Source organism: Diadema setosum, chromosome 9 (assembly GCF_964275005.1).
Source record: "Diadema setosum chromosome 9, eeDiaSeto1, whole genome shotgun sequence".
In the NCBI taxonomy this organism is placed as follows: Eukaryota; Metazoa; Echinodermata; class Echinoidea; order Diadematoida; family Diadematidae; genus Diadema; species Diadema setosum.
This window is the reverse complement of record NC_092693.1, coordinates 29709290-29726752: the sequence shown is the minus strand read 5'-3', so window position 1 is coordinate 29726752 and position 17463 is coordinate 29709290. Positions and strand designations below refer to the sequence as shown.

The 17463-nt window shown below is 37.9% G+C and overlaps 1 protein-coding gene across 1 annotated transcript in view; it reads left to right on the top strand.

The window, feature by feature from the left end:
- LOC140233497 (WD repeat-containing protein 89-like) overlaps positions 1–17463 on the top strand; it is a 158635-nt gene that overhangs the window by 48431 nt on the left and 92741 nt on the right. The window contains exon 4 of the mRNA XM_072313614.1: positions 14128–14212. Coding sequence (XP_072169715.1) covers positions 14128–14212 — 85 coding nt within the window. The remainder of the gene's footprint in view (positions 1–14127; positions 14213–17463) is intronic.

Genomic DNA, 17463 nt, shown 5'->3' with positions numbered 1-17463 from the left:
CCTGTGAGCTCTGCATAGGGAAAATGAATGGCCATGGATAGTCCGACTACTGTTGCTAACAGAAATTTTGCAACACTCTAAATTTTGATGATGATGTGGTATCAAATTTCGTTATGCTTAACGTGTTTGAGACAAGTCCCAAATATACTCGGGCAGGTGTCTATGGGGAGTAGAAGTGGAAATTTTTGCGGTGTTGAATTTTTTGTGCAACCAAAAACAAGTGTGAAAATAAAAGCACGTGAATATTTTTGCTTGCTATATCAACCCAGAAGTTACTGTCTTGATTCCGCGGAATTAAAGATAAGCAAAACTCATCTTATCTGGCCAAGCACGAAAAATTTCTCACATGAAAATATCTGCTTTTACAGTTATGCAGATATGCAGTACATCGGTCATTTGCTGTAATGGTTTATAAACCGCATCCTGAATTTTGATTTAATTTAGCAGGGGAAAAGGCATAGCTAATACAACATTAATTTCAGTACTAGTTTTGTAACAGTCAACCAATAGTACCATGTGGGACTCTTTGTAGGGAATTGTCTTGTGATAAAAGTTGGTCCCCTAATTGAATAGCTGATGAGATAATGTCAACCTGTGTTATGAATGCTCTTGACCAGAGAGAAGGAATCCTTTCGAGTTACAGGGCTGCCAACACTGGAAACTAGTTGAGAGTGAGACTCCCATAGGCCAATGCTATAATTTAGGAGTCAAAACGAGTGAGATCAATAGAAATGCATGCAAATGAAATAAAGTTTTAGATTGAGAAAGGACCAAAATGCGTGAAGAAACTAATCTTACAATGCTGGCACTGTACACATGTCCCTTATCTGGGTGGAAGTTCTCAGCTACAGCATGTAGAAAGACATGGCCAGTGAGGTCAAGAAAGACTTTAACCCATGGAGGACAAGTCCCGAGTATACTTGGGCAAGCGTCGATGGGAAATGCGTGTTGTAGCAAAATCAAACTGTCCTCAGTGGGTTAAAGAACCCAAACTGGTGCAAGTGGGAGCATGTGAAACAATGCTTAACCCACTTACTGTGAGTGTGTGTCTATGAATTTGGGCCTACCCTTCAGGTGGCCGATGCGGTCAAGTTTCAAAGGATGCGGCCTCGCCGGCTGATGAAGTCATCGTGATGCGCAACCACAGAACACGAAAACAAGCCCCGAGGAGGCAAAGTGCTCAAACATCTCTCGCTTGGCAAGGAGATAACAAGAAACACTGCGTGCCCGCATTTTACCCGCTCTAAACGAAATCACTCGACATGACGTTGCAGCAGCATGAGGGTGTACGGGTTGATCTCCACCATGTCTATATCAAGGCCAATATTCTAGCCAGGAGATACAGAGGGATGCAAAGGGTACTAAGTAAAAAAGCCAGGCACCATCTCCCATGCTTGAGGAGGAGAAGCAGCAGCTTGCAGACACTTTGAATTACTCAGGATCAATTATCACAATGAGTTTCTTAAAATGCGTGCAAGCGGGTGCTGTGGTGCCACGGATAGGAAGGATGCAAACGAAAAAGTGTCGTTTAAAAAAAAAGAGTGTCATCTCCATCTGAGTGCCATTAGTCAATGTGACAGTCTGCAGGGCATGCCATAACTTGACCGCCTTTGGTCTGGTGGACATCCCGCTCTTGAAATCCATGATCTATTCTGAGATATCTCAAGTGCCCTTCTGCTGCCATGCATGGCTCTTGTATATCTCTTACAGTCCTTAGCACATTTTTTTTTTTTTTAAACAAGAATCCCAGTCAACCAAATTGTAGGATGGACCTGTTTGTTTTTGATAGCCACTGGTACAGTTTAAAAAGAGAAGGCAGTCATGTATTCTGTGCCAAATCAAACTAGTGTTATTACTGAGTGTTTATTCATTTGTACCCAGTGAGAGTTTATGCATGATTACTGGTAAATAGTTCAATTGTTATATGAAATCAAGATTGTTTATTTGATTAGGATTCATGGAAGGACTAGTACAATTATACAGTTTAATGCACAACAGGTAACATAAAGTTTTGATATGGATTTTCTTTGCGCATTTTGTACAGCATAAAACTAGAGGGAAAAAAGTAGTGCAAACGATACTTTGCTTGTGATATGAAATAGTATTTTGTATCATTGATTCTGCAGAATTGAAAACATACAAAATTAAATTTTACTCTACTGAGCACAAAAAGTTACTCAAGCGGATTTCCACTTTACTGTATGTTATGGCGTGTACCTTCATGATTTAGCCAATGTGAGCTAGCTGCCAACATTTTGCATAGCTGCAAATCCAGCAGATTCCCTTGTATTCCGTAGATGAGAAGCGGTCCCTTTGAGGCTGAATGAACGTCTCATCACGACCCACAAGACTTTTCATTTAACGAGGCAGCATCTCGTGTGGCCAATCGTGATATGAGGTACCCACATCTATGTCAGGATGATATAGCAAGCACGACATGAAGCTCAGGCTAATCACTGGGGTTGTGGTACCTGGAAAGAATTTCCTTGCATTAAGTCTCTCGCTGACGGTAATCCTTCAGGGTCAAACTGAGTTCTGTCGGTAGAAGATAATTGTGAAGATACGCTGAAGGTATAGTCAGTGTTTTGGCGTGTGTTCAGACAGAATTGAAAAATGGTTGTATCAACAGAAGTACCTGGCATGTGTGTGAAGGCACAAATATGGCATCTGATTTATAGTGTCGTACAGAATCTCAGTGTTATGATCAAGCCACAAAATCATGTATCTACAGTGGTACAGCCGTAGATCTTTGAATATGTGTTGTTTTGGTACATGTTCTGCACTTTCTTATCAGTCTCAAAATACTAGCATTGGAATTCACTCTTCCTTGGGCTACCCCCCCCCCCCCCATGTTCTGTCTAACAACAGCACAGAATGTTTCCCTCCTGCCCTACCCTCACTTACCCTCCTGTAGACATCCAGAAAAGGACTTCATACAACGTCTATTTGCCTTGATGCTCATGAATATTCATACTTGTACAGGGCCCCTACTCTCCATGCTAAGTAATTTGGGGATTTATATACTAACTGCAATGACTCGTACATCACAACTCTGCAATAGTCATGCATGTTTGATCAGAAAGAGCAAGACCAACTAACTGGCTAGCATAGGAATGGGAAATGCCATTTGCAATGTGATTGTCGTAGGAAATTGAGCGAGAAATTGTCGTCTGTTCCAGAGTCGTTAGCAGATCATCTTGAAGCTGCATCTGAAATTGAGCAAGAAATTGATGATGTTGCTCTTAAAATATGTGATTAAGTGTAGGGGTATATGGAAAGAAATCAAGCATGGGGATAGGGCAGCATCATGCCGTAGTGAGACCAACTTTAGTGGTTGTTAACGAGGAAATTGTGCAAGCAACCGTCATTGAATCATCGTGGCTTTCGTCTGGTTGTTATTGTTATTGTTTTAAGGGAATTCAACTGAGAAGGTATTATTTCAAAGTAGTGAGTGTTATTGAGGGCAGTCCTCCCATCCCCCTCCTTACAGACGGCTCATCATGGTGGGATGGTAGGATAATTTGTGATGTCCCCATGGGCACCGTGTCCAAGCCTTGTCTGTGAATTAGGGCATCATGGAATGGGGTTCGCAGTGGATTATTATGCGTGAGTGGCGGCAGTGCATTTATTTTTTTCTATTCAGAAAAAGTATGAGAGATATTTTTTTTTTTCCATTTCTGTAAAGCTATTGATGTTGCACAGTGTGGGAAATAAGTAATTCAACATGAAATATGTTCATTTTGCAACATCTGTTTTCCACAGTTTCATTAGTATCAGAGCAGAACTTGCTTAATTTCAACCTTTCCATTTAATGGTTTTGAAAGTATCTCTGTACTCCCCCCTCCCCCCCGAAAAAGAACAATAGAAGAGAGCTTTTCCCAGTTAGTTTCTGATATTTTTGAAAAATAGTACAATTGTTTGATTCCTCACTGGCAAAGATGCAGTGTCAGGCCTTCAACAATATCTTAATATGTTCATAAGAGACTTGCAAGCATGAGAGAATAGAGAGAGAGAAAAAAAAAGTGTTTTTCCCGCAGAAGGGGGGGGGGGGAATTAAATCTTCTTTTGATTTCTACGTATGAGAATTAATGTCCAAACCGATGCAGACTGACGGCAGAATGCCCCACATTTGATTTGTCCAATTTGATGCACTCTAAATATGCTTTCCAGGTTCTGCAGTATTAGAAGAGCACTGGTGGCTATTTGAGGTTTGATCACAAGTCACCTGTTTCCTCCAAACCCTCACTTTCTCCCCCTCTTCCTCTCTAAATTCCCTCTCCTTCACCAGCTCCTTTTCCTCCTCATATTTCTTCTCTTCCTCCTCCCCATTCTCTTCTCTTCATCCTTCTACTACCACTTCCCATAGAAAGCGGCATAATCTGTGGAAGATTCTATGTGATTGAGCATTCCTGGACGCGGATTCCATATCTCAGTATTACAATTTTCAGGCGACAGCACACAAATGACGTGCGGCAGATTTCCCAGCTGCCAGTAAGACCTTCACTTCATGATTGCTCTCTGAATATGTCAAATAACTTTTCTCTCTATCAACTTGAAAGAGAAAGTGCAATATCTGTTGACCGGTAAATCTTTACCAATGCATCAGCAATCCTGTTGGAGAAATTAAACTGCCTTCCTGCCTTTGTGGTTGCTATGTGCTGTGTGCATGCAAGCTGACACCCAAATGAAACATTCATATTGTGGCAAAATTGATGTCCATAGCAATAACTCACTTCTTTTTTCCCCTAGATTGAATTTCCTACCCAATCAAAGATTGTGTTGACATTTCACTTGATGAAATGAACAACTCACTGGTTTGTAATACAGTCATGATGCCACATTTTGTAATTATTATGGAAAAGCCACTCACCTTTGTACGTTTTAGTTGTTCCATGGTATCTACAACAACTGTAAAAATTGTTTGAAATTTTATTGGAAAAGCCTCTTTGTGAAACTGTTTACCTTTGAGGCAGAACTGTTAGAAGGTCGGTATTTCCTGTTTCGTATGCTTGACATTTTGGCAATTTGAAGGGTGTATAGGGATGTACAAAGTGTGATGAATTGATTTCCATTCAGTTTCGTGCCCAGGCATGTAAAAAACATGTTTCTCTTGATTTGTAGACAGGATAGAATACAAGGAAACTGATCAAAGGCAGCAAAACCCAGTGCCGCGGGATATCACACTGGTACAGGATGTATGTCCACAGCACAGCCCGCTGTTTTATTTATGTCGTATGTTTACAGTGGCGGGATTTTAGAAGTGCAAAATCTTTAGGGGGGCTGAATTAGTGTCCCGTCATGCCACCACGCCGACTGGTGTTAGAGCACTTGACGGGATGCGGCCCGGGGAAGCAAATTAGCCAGGGTATGACGCAAGTTATCGAACAAAGTGGAGCTGGATGCTGTGAGGTGACAAGGTGACGAAAGCAAAAGGAGTTCGCCGAGGCTTCGGAAATGGAGAGAAAGAGAGGTGGGAAAGACAGATCTTGGGGGGAAAGGGTCAAGATCAATAAATGGAAAGCAGTCGAGAACTGTAGGCCAGTAGACTGAATGGACATACAGACAAAGAAGAAAACTGAGACTAAGTTACAGATGGAGGGATAGATGGATGGATAGGCAACTCTGTTGTGATACACTGAAGTGTAAGCTCATGAGCAAATAGAATGTGCTTGTGTGCTCTAATTCTGAAGTGCCGCTTGTCGGGAATGAATGCAGCACTTCATTGTGCAGGACAATGTGCGACCAAAAGACCACAGAACATCTCCATCCTAGGAATGAGCGGAGAGCCTTTGTAATTAGAGGGCGATTAAAGACACGCAGGCTTCCGACATACGATCTGCACGAGCCCAGCATGTTGAGCCCGACGTTTGCCGCATTAATGTAACCAGAGAGGAGTTCTCAAGATGAGCTCGTATTATGTGCCATTCCATTTAAAAGCCTCCCATTCCCGGTACCAACTGAACAGCAGTAGATGCCAGTGGTATATCAAAGTAAAGGGTTAGGTCATTTTCATTCCTCCATCTCACCACCACCCCCCCCCCCCCCCTGTTGCGAACATCTTTAACTTATTCAGGAGTTGCTTAGAGAGATGCATGGCAAGCTATGCAGGACTTATTAGAGCATTAAATTAGAGGCATATCATTTGACTGGGACTTCCACCCACCTAACATGCATTGTTCATTGCTCTCGTAAATTACGCCCTTAATTGCCTGCCAGTAAACTGTGCCTTCTTAAATGGAAAATGACAAAATGAGTTTAATGTAGGCCTACATACAATTGTTCTTTTTTTAGTTTCCACTTAAAATTGCGTCGCTAGAAGGTAAATCAAGAACAAAAGGAAATGGGTAAGAAATGGGGATTAGATGACATAAACAGAGACCAAACCAGAGAGATCGAGGGTAAGAGAGGGAAGGAGCAGAAAGAAGAAAGAGGAATGAGAGATAGAGAGATATTAAGAGAAATATAGGTGTAGACCATCAGAAACAAAGTAAGCTGTATCACTTTGTAGGAAATGTATGTAGGCTAAAGAAAAATAACCTGACCTAAATTATTTTACTTGTGGATACACCCACTTCAATTTCATCCGGTATCAAGTTTAATTACAATTATTGTTTGTAATGAAATTTTCTGAAACATATAGGAAACTACTTCAAGAAATTGTATTCACATTAGCATACTCCAACTAATCATTTTTTGTGTATAAATTTTCAGTGAGAGGGCAAAACTAACAAAAATCTTCCAAAAAGATGATTTCAACCACTTAGTGTTGCTTCACCGTCTATGGTACACATGTTGTTTAGTTTCCCATTGCAGTCTTTTCTCTCTTTCTCCTTTTTTGTCCCCGCCGAACGAGTTCGAGCAGGGGACTATGAAACGGGCTCCGTACGTGTGTGTGTCCGTGTGTCCGTCCGTCCGTGTGTCCGTCCGTCCGTGTGTCCGTGTGTCCGTGTGTGCGTCCGTGTGTGATCAAAATGTTCAAAATGCTACTCCTTCGCCATTTCTAACCCGATTTTGATTCTGTTTGCTTTATATGATAGCACTACATGGGAGCTTTGAAACTTCTATATAAAATTTCAGTTGTGACCTTTGACCTTGACCTTTGACCTATATTGTACATTTTGCTTCAAAATGCTACTCCTTCGCCATTTCTAACCCGATTTTGATTCCGTTTGCTTTATATGATGGCACTAGGTGAGGGCTTCAAAACTTCTACACAGAATTTTGACCTTTGACTTCTTTGACCTTGATTTTTGACCTATATTGTACATTGCCTACAAAATGCTACTCCTTCGCCATTTGTAACCCGATTACAATTCCGTTTGCTTTAAGTGATGGCACTAGGTGAGGGCTTCAAAACTTCTACACAGAATTTTGACCTTTGACTTCTTTGACCTTTGACCTTGATTTTTGACCTGTATTGTACATTTTCCTACCAAATGCTACTCCTTCGCCATTTCTAACCCGATTTCGATTCCGTTTGCTTTATGTGATGGCACTAGGTGAGGGCTTCAAAACTTCTACACAGAATTTTGACCTTTGACTTCTTTGACCTTTGACCTTGATTTTTTTTACCTATATTGTACATTGGCTACAAAATGCTACTCCTTCGCCATTTCTAACCCGATTTCGATTCCTTTTGCTTTATGTGATGGCACTAGGTGAGGGCTTCAAAACTTCTACATAGAATTTTGACCTTTGACTTCTTTGACCTTTGACCTTCATCTTTTTACCTATATTGTACATTTTGCTACTAAATGCTACTTCCGGCGGGGACATATATTACGCACCGCGTAATTTCTACTTTTCCTTGTTTTTTTTGAGATGGCTCTTGTTTTTAGAGTATGAGTAAGACTTGTCTTTTGGGGGTTTGTGTGGCAAATTGGATCTTACTGAAATTGGAGCTAATTAAAGAGGCAAGTGGTGCAAGGTGTGTGAGGCAGACTAGAGAGATTGTATCAATATGAATTATTTCTTTATTTACCTTTTCTCACCTCAGAGTTGACATATGATGCTGTATGTAGATTTGGATTTCTTTACCAGGAATTTCACTTATGTAAGACCAGCCAATGATTTTAAAAATAATACAAAAAAAAAAAACAACCTTCTAACATGCTGACAGAGGGAAAAAAATAATGCAATCCTTTTGAATGCAGCATACATCCTCCTGCGTCCTGCCCTTCTCAAGATTGAAAAAGTTTCATTTTTTGAACAGAAGAGTTAAGGGCTTTTATCTTATTCAGGAAAAAAAAAAATGACCATACACTGCTGAGTATTGTAAGTTTTACAGAGTAATGTGGGCCACCATAAGGATGTTGGTAATTCACTGCTTTCAGTTTAATTGAATTAAGCTCGTTTTTAGTTTTTCCCAATTTTTTTTTTTTGCTTTTTAATATCGGCAGCATCTTTGATTTCGTTTGTCCGTGGTTTCTGTCCAATTTTCTCTACTCTTTGACCGGTATCATTAGATACAAGCAGTCATGGAGAGTTAACTCTGTAAGTGGTAGAAGTGAGAAAATGGATTATGTAGGTTAATAGTGTAAGGCAGAGAAAGAGAGAGAGTTAGTAAGGGAGTATGAAAGTAACAGAGATAGACAAAAGATGGTGAGAGGTACATAGCGAGAGAGCAAAGGGATGACAGAGGTAAGGAGGAGGGAGGCCAAAAAATGAATGGAAGAGATATAAGAGAAAGAGAGAGAAAATATATATTTGAAGATTTTGATTACAAAACAAGTTATTTGAGATATTTTGGATTGAAACTACTAAAAAACAAAGAAAATGGTCAAAAAATATGAGATATTTTTAGCCATAACTTCCAGAATATTCCTTCTTATGTGACAAGTGAGGTATGACTGGAAATATTTAAGTGTAGTATCTCTAAAAAGGTTTTGTCTTCCTCTGTCTGATGAGGGACTTTCTACCCGTTGAGGACGAGCTGAGTTTGCTGCAACGTGCATTTCCCATAGACACTCGCCTGAGTTTACTCGGGACTTGTCCTCAAGGGATTAAAATGTTTACAAAATATCGCAAATCCCATTTTGTGATCACACTCTTCATACAAAGGAAAGAAATGTGGGTTAATGGATGTATGGGAAGAAGGGAACGCCGGAGAAATAAAATGAGACAGAAAGAAATAAAAGAGAGAAAAGAACATACTGCAGTATAAGAGTGGGTTGACAGTCAAAGGGGGGAGGGGGAGAAGGGGACAGAGAAAGATAGAGTGTTTTGGAGGAAAGGACTAGAGGATGAACAGTGGGGAGGAAAAATGAGAGAGAGAGAGAGAGAGAGAGAGAGAGAGTGTGTGTGTGTGTGTGTGTGTGTGTGTGTGTGTGTGTGTGAGAGAGAGAGTGAGAGAGGGAGAGAGAGAATGGGAGTGGGTGGCACTAGCTAATGACAACAATATAATGGTAAGACATTTTATGTTGACACCCAATCTAACCTTTCCCACTAATAAAGCTTTCATGTCATGCGCTCATTTCATTTATGAGACTTGTCTTCTGGATGGCACTGTGCCGCTAAATTTTCATCATGGAGTATTAGAAAGTGGGTAGACCAATTACAGCATAAGCCTAATTGCAATCCTTGAAATTGTCAAAATATGTTCAAGTTCTTAAAGAATATACAATGTGCTTGTAATGCTGTTGAAGTAATAATAATCATAAAATCTATGTTGATAGTAACAATGATCCCAATAAAACATTGAGAGTAACAATAATAATGATAATACTAGTAATGATTAATGGTAATGATGATGATATTGATAGTATAAGAATTATAACAGTAATACTAATCATCATGATAACAACTACAGTCCAATCTCTTTTATCCAGCCATATTGGGACCACCCCATCCGGATATGCAATTTGGTCGGATATGGGAGAAGAACAATGTTTATGTACATATGGGTACAAGTAAGCTTCCAACCCAGTGATAGCTACGTAGTGTACATCACAACAGTTATGTACTTTGTGCTCACCTTAGAATCTGAAATGAAATCTTTAAAATCTTAGTCATGAAATTGAAAAAAAAAAATTACTGTAATAATCAAAACATTTTTCTGTAGGGAATATCATGGGTAAATTTCCTTGAGTTTTGTAGAACTTTAAACTGTGTGTGAACTCACTTTGTTTTTCTTCACTGCTTGGAGGCGTCCGGATTATACAGAAGTCTGGATAAGAGAGGGCGGGATAATCAGAGGTTGGACTGTAGAAGTACTCAGGAGAGCATAAATATCCTTCATGCCATGGGCCACTAATACCATGAAACTGTAATGATGATGAGGATCACTTACCCAAAGCTTATCATCTGTTCCTTTGTACCTCAGCAGACCTATCCTGACAATTTCATACTTTTTGAGTAATATTTCTAACAGACAAACAAAACAAAAATAGTGCCTTAAAAACAAGCAAAAGCAAAAAACAAAACATATCCCTTTGGCAGACTTTAAAGTGATAATGATTAAAATCATTACCACTCTGCAAGCAACAGATGCAAATGGCATGAGGAGATATTTTACATTAGAGACATGAAAGCTTGTCAAGGTCTCACAATTCACTAATTGCTGGTTTTCCAGGAATATCATTTATGGCAGAAAGCTTCTGCACCTGCTTTTGAAATCTCTTCTATATTTGAAGGAAAATATAATCAAATTTTGTGTGGTAATAAGTGTGAAATGTCATGATGGGAAACTGTCTTTCTACAGAAGTTTTGGAAAAAAAGAGACCCAACTATGTTTCTATTCACATGGTTAGGCACTTCAGAGAACGAGGCATTAGTTAGTGTGCTTTTAATAGTACTTACGTTTTGCAGTTAATTTTGAATTGTGTTTTTATGGGACCCATAAAACCATTGTAAATGTTTTTTGTACAAACTTTTTAGCTTTCAAGAATCATATGATGTCTTTTGCCTTCTTTGGTATCAGTAAGTCAGCAGTAATGAAGCAGAATGTTATTTTGCCGAAGAGCACTCATGAGGTTTGATTTGGTTTGAAAAAGAAGAATATGGGCAGTGCATAGTTATCTATTGGTGCTTCTTCCAAGCATTCAGCTCCATTTTCGAGAGGGTACAACATTTAAGCCTTGAATTGTCATATAATAAAGATATCATCCAGAGCATTACGGGTGTTTGCAGAGAGTCTTAACTCGTTTTGCTGGTTGAAGTTCACTCTTACGCCCTTCTGCCAGCCTCGCAATGATTCATTTGCTATGGCTAGGACACATAAGTGTTCATAACCCTTGAAAGATATCTATAAAGTAATAGTTTGGAAGGCGACGTTGTGGTGGCAGAGGTGGGTTTCCTCGCCATGGCCAATTTCAAAAGCGTGGAGCCAACTAGAACCCCAAATAGCAAATTCTATAGTTTATGACACAAATTAGAAGAAAACTTGTTAAACTATGTTGCCAAATTGTTTGTGAAAGTATGTTGCGGAATTGTTTTGAAGAACTCCTTTTTCACAAGAGAAAGAAAAAATAGCATTAGTTGATGAAGTTAGAGAATATGGATGATACAGAAATGCACTTATCCGAGACTGACTCATCAGCTAAGCATCAAAAAAGATCCAATCATTACACTCACTCTAATAAAAGATTTCATAGAAGATAAAGTACTCTCCTGATGACTGCCAATTTTGAAAATAAAGTTACTTTACTCATTGTGCCATATGCAGGCCTCTATTAAGCTCCAGTTTTCATCGAAAGTACTTACCAATTTATGCGTACAATAGATGAGAATGTGAATTTGCCGGAGCAAAATGTCCTTGAAGCCACTTAGACTGTAGAGCAGAAATGTTTTTCTGTTCGACTGAAAATATGCTGTACATGTCTTCACTTTAGAGGGCTTCTTGTTGAAGCACTCATGGTGAAGCGAATTGTAATGAAGCTTTTCAAAAAAGCAGAAGCTGTTGTAAGAATAACATAAATTTCACTCTACTGTAATGATAGCCGGTACATGCAGTGTCTACTACCATCTGGAATACCAAGCAGTTGAGCCCCTTTAAGGGCTGTGCAAGACATTCTGATATCTGATCAGGTATACTGTACCCCAGAATTGGCAGAATGAACAGGAAAATGTGTATATGTGTTAAGGACATTAAAGTTATCATTCACTCATTGTGAAGTTTGCAAGATACATCTAATCATTGTTTCGTAATTCTGGTACCTTGTCTAAAGTCAAGACTTTTCCCTGGGTGATCTCCCTACATTTTCAGCAAACATTTTTTAACTTTATTTTTCTTTATAAAAGTTGTGCTGTACCTTTCTTCCTCATTGAGTTGATGTTGGGAAAGAATTGTTTTAATGAATACCACTTTACATAAAAAAAATGAATAACCATTACACGTGATATCATGCAACATGTTAAAACAGATTACCACTCAGTGATAATGTGTGGGTGGTTTGTATGATGACATTGTGTCATTCTGTGATTGGTCATTTTCATAACTTTCAAGGAAAAGAAATTGCATGAAATATTATTTCTTGCTGAAGCTATTCCTAGTAAAAGGAATCATTGAGTGCATCCTGTTGCATTATTAAGTGGTTCTCATTTATGACATGTTTTCTCTGAAACGGTACCAATGTGAAATCTGTAAAACAATTTATTATTAATCCATTGAGTTCATTATCTTATGGTGAAACATATAATATGACACCACACAGTGGTTGCTTGTCATTGTACATATGTATTAGCATTGGTATGGAAATGCTTATTCTCAGTATCAGTGAGTGGAATTTAGTGCAGTGAACTGTCTTTTCTTTCAGTGTTGATTCATAAGGTAATTGATGCAGAGTGTATGGATGTGGTATACTGAACCATAGTTGGCCATGAACAAATAGAGATATTTTTACGGACAAAGTTTATAATGAAAAATATGATTCTGGCTTTATTACAAAGACATAATTACAGGTAATGACTGTGTACAGTCTACAATTTGTGGGGATTTCATTTTCACAGTGTTCACAAGTCTCCCAACATTGACTAATCAGTGAAATGGCACAATATTGTTCCCTACAATGCAAACGCAGTGGACTTCATTTCCAAGGTTGGAAATGACTGACTTTGTTTTTAACCCATTGAGGACAAACTGATTTTGCTATATATATCATGCATTTTCCATAGACACCTGCCTGAAGATTCTCGGGACTCGTCTTTAACGGGTTAAAAAGATAATACCAATTTCTCATTCTGTCATTGTGCTTGTTGCCCTTTGCGAATTCAACTACTCACGAAATTGTCATATAAGTTTCCATTTGTGGAATACCTTTCCAATGAAACATATGCCATAAACAGAACATGAAGCTAGTCTCCTCAGCTGCTCTTGACAGTATCCTCAATCCTTGTAGTGGCAAAAATGAAACAGAGAAAAGAAAACACTCGCAATATTCAGCCAAAGAGTGACTTGATATTTTATGTACAGATTTGATTGAATGAAAGGCAGCTAAAAAATGACGAACATGAAGAAGGTAATTTCTGTAAAAATCACTGTCAAATGAACTAATGCACAGAATCCTTTGAGCATGAGAACACATTTCCCACATCATTTGTTGGTAGAAAAAGTGTTCAAGAAGGGAAAGCCATCGCAAATTGATATTCTGCTGCATCTGGTATTTGAAGAAAATGTAGCAGTTGGGGTGACTGCTTTCATGAAGTGGAGGGATTAATATCAAGAATAGAAGATAACTGACAAGGTTGGAAAGTTTAAAACTTTGCATCCAGTAATGACAATGGTGCAGGGTAATGAAAGCATGGATGTCAGGTAGTGTGAATGTGTCAATCCAAAACAAGTGACATATGAAACTTACACACCAACTTGTGTGATGTTTAGCAACGCTTTTTGTTGATTAGGCATTGTAGGGCCTGATTGAACTACTAGGTACATTGTGATACCCATAGCAATAATTAACCTCAAGTATTTTCTTCCCCAGCCGGCAAGTCAGGAAAAGGGAGAGAGTGATGTTATGGAATAATAGTAAACACATTCAATCTTCTGTCCATACATCATTCTTCATCTAGATTGATATATGTTTCTTTTCAGGTGTATTGCCCATATATATGTGTCAATGAGTGATATACATGTATATTAATGTTTGTATGTTTTTTTTTTTATCTGTTGGCATCTCCTTCTTTCTGGCACAGGTCACAGTGGTCCATTGTCAGGTGTAAAGTTTGCTCACAGGAATCCATTCACAGTCTTCTCTTCCTCCAAAGATGGAACAGTCAGGTGAGTTGCGGTGCAACAAAAGAAAGATAGATAATATAATTATGCATTCAGTGAGGATAGAGTGTGATAAATAAAGATGAGTCATTTTCGTAGAACTGCATGAGGGCGGGAGTATGATAATATCGGCCTCGCGTGTCGGCGGGCGTTGCTGATCAAACCTGTCAAATCCTGACTGGCTGATTTCTTTAAAGGGCCCCTGAAATCCAAATGCATGTTGATTTGTGTTGATTTATGATACCCTCAACATCACATTTGTGGTGAAATGAATAAACATTCCATATATTTTTAACGATATTTTCTTCTATTTTTCTTCAGATTATTTGGAACGCCCGCAAAAAATCCTTCCAAACCAATATTCCTCAGATGACCTCATCTGTCAATCATCGCTAAATTACTGAAATGTTTAACAAAAGACATTGGAATGCACCTTCCCCTCGACTCAGCATAACTTGCATGTTTCTGTGATATTAATGTGACTAACAAAAGACATATCAAGGGAACATTTAATTTATGCTGAGTCGAGGGGAAGGTGCATTCCAATGTCTCTTGTTAAACATTTCAGTACTTAAGCAATGATTGGCAGATGAGGTCATCTGAGGAATATTTGTTTGGAAGGATTTTTTGTGGGCATTCCCAAGTAATCTGAAGACAAATAGAAGAAAAGATTGTTAGAAATATATGGAATGTTTCTAGATATTCGTTTCACCGCAAAAGTGATGTTGAGGGTATCATAAATCAACACAAAGCAACATGCATTTGGATTTCAGGGCCCCTTTAAATCTGTTTGCGGTTTATGCGTGGGTTTGTAGGTGGTTTGCATTTTAATTGGGTGGCTTTACGTAGATCCATTGTCACTGATGGGCTTGTAGATGTACATCACCCACCACAAGTATTTTTTTTTCTCAACAGTTTCCAAGAATTGTTCCCATAGCGTCTTTTACCCTTTCTGTACTTGCTGATGCATGAAATTTGTGCTTCTAAAAGTGCTTTGATTTTGTGTATAACTGTCTTTCATACCTTCCAAACTCTTTTTTTTTTTTTTTTTTTTTGTGAACAGTGCCTTTTACCATAGACTATGAATTTCATACTTGCAAGTGCCGTTTTGACTGGATTAGGTACTTTGCCAAGATTAGGTGCCTTACCAATTTTTGTCCAACATTTTTTCAACTTTTCAAAAAGGATATAACATGGCTTTATATGTATCTTATTATGACCTTAAAGCAACCCAACTGAAACCTTAAAGAGACCCAGAATAGCGTATCTGAGGGTATGCAGTAAAATTCAGAGTTGCCAATTCAGTAATATACAAGATGATTGTTTGTTTGTTTGTTTGTTTGTTTTTGTCTACTTGTTTTCCAGCAGTAGCAAACGTCCCCTAAGATTTTATAAGTCATTTGCATATAATATAAACACATATGCATGCATTTATATGATGAGTATTTTATTCCAAGTGTTGGTTCCAGCACATAAATACTGTAATGAAAGGAAGAGATCAGTAATCCGTAAATGCCTAACAAATTTTAACGGTTGCACCAAATTTTCAGCATGTTATGCATCTTCTAGCTTGTCACCCCGAAGAAGATGTATGATGAATTAAAAGTTTTTAAAAATATGAAAATGCATTTGACACTAATTATGCATCAGTGACCTCTTCCTTTCCATGTATATATTTATGAATGTATGCTTTGAGAGATATTATATAGATGTATGCATTCACACACATACATACATACACCTGAATTCTGAAATACATACAGACATGTAGTGTATTCAATAATCCTAGATTTGTCCTCTTTCTGCCACAATTTATGTTTATTGCGGTTTTGTACCATCTGCAATCATTTGTAATCTTTGTGTGAAAAATGTATGAAAATATGAATTTGGCAAAGACATTTTTTAGCACACCCCAAAAAATAATGAATTTGCTAAACCTGTCATCAAAACAGTTTCATCCTGATCAGGCATGTCATATGAGCCATACCTCTCTACAGATGATTCAAATTTCTTCTTCTTCTTCTTCTTCTTCTTCTTCTTCTTATAAAGCAATCAATTCACTAACTTATATAACAGTGAGTAAAAACTTTTTTTCCCACATTTCCCTGCTTGATGACTCCTGACAAATGAGGCAAATCTTTGACATTTATAATGCAGTCCGTTCAGTGTGACCTATCTCCAATTAGATTTGTATACGTGACTTGCCTTCCAAAGTGCTTTAGGCGTGTTTCAATAGCTCCTAATCCAGGCTAAAACCTATTGAAACTGTTGATTTCTATGCACATTTATTCTCGTTAAGAGGGGATTCTTGAATTTTCTGGGTTTGATTAAAGGTAATTGAAATGATGGATATTTCAGCTTTATTCTAAATTCAGTGGTCATCTTTTGATAATATTTACTTCCACCAATCACAGATCCACAGTAATGAGTGAGAATTGTGACAGGCTAACAATATTGATTGAGGGCAGTCACTGCCCCACAATACGTGACAGTAATTGGTTTTCTGTCTGGACGGTAACGCATGATTATGTACATGCTGCTAATGGAAAATATAGATTTTTTTCCCTGTTTTCAATCTGGCGCTAAAAATTAGTACCTTTGAAGACTAATGGGTTTGTAAATCCCATTTATAGAAAGTGCATATGTGATACATGTAGCAAAAAGCTGGTAACATGATTAATTGACAATCAATCGGGGGTTACATGTTACCTGCTATAAAGATAATAATGATAATAATAATAATAATAATAATAATAATAATAATAATAATAATAATAATAATAATAATAATAATAATAATAATAATAATAATAATAATAATAATAATAATAATAATAATAATAATAATAATTATAATGATGGTAATAATAACAATGATAATAATAATAAAGATGAAGTTGAAGTCAACTTTGTGGTATATTGTAAAGGGAGTAAATGCTGTAGTCCTGAATGGAACAAGATGTGCTTGATTTTCATATGGGGCATGTAGCTATTTCTGTAGATGCCATTACCACATTAATAGAATGAAGCATTTGTCCTTTGAAAAAAATTCAAACTAAACATATGATGATGTTGACTTGGACATATAAATTACTGCATAATTGTTTCATTTGGCTGTTTGATTGTGCAGCAAAAAGGTGGCTTGTAATGCTCAAATGGAAATTTCATCCTGATATTATGTTACTTTGTATGAAAACTGAAAAATCAGAGAAGAAGATTAGTGAAAGTAAGGGGGGGGGGCAATCAGACACACAAAC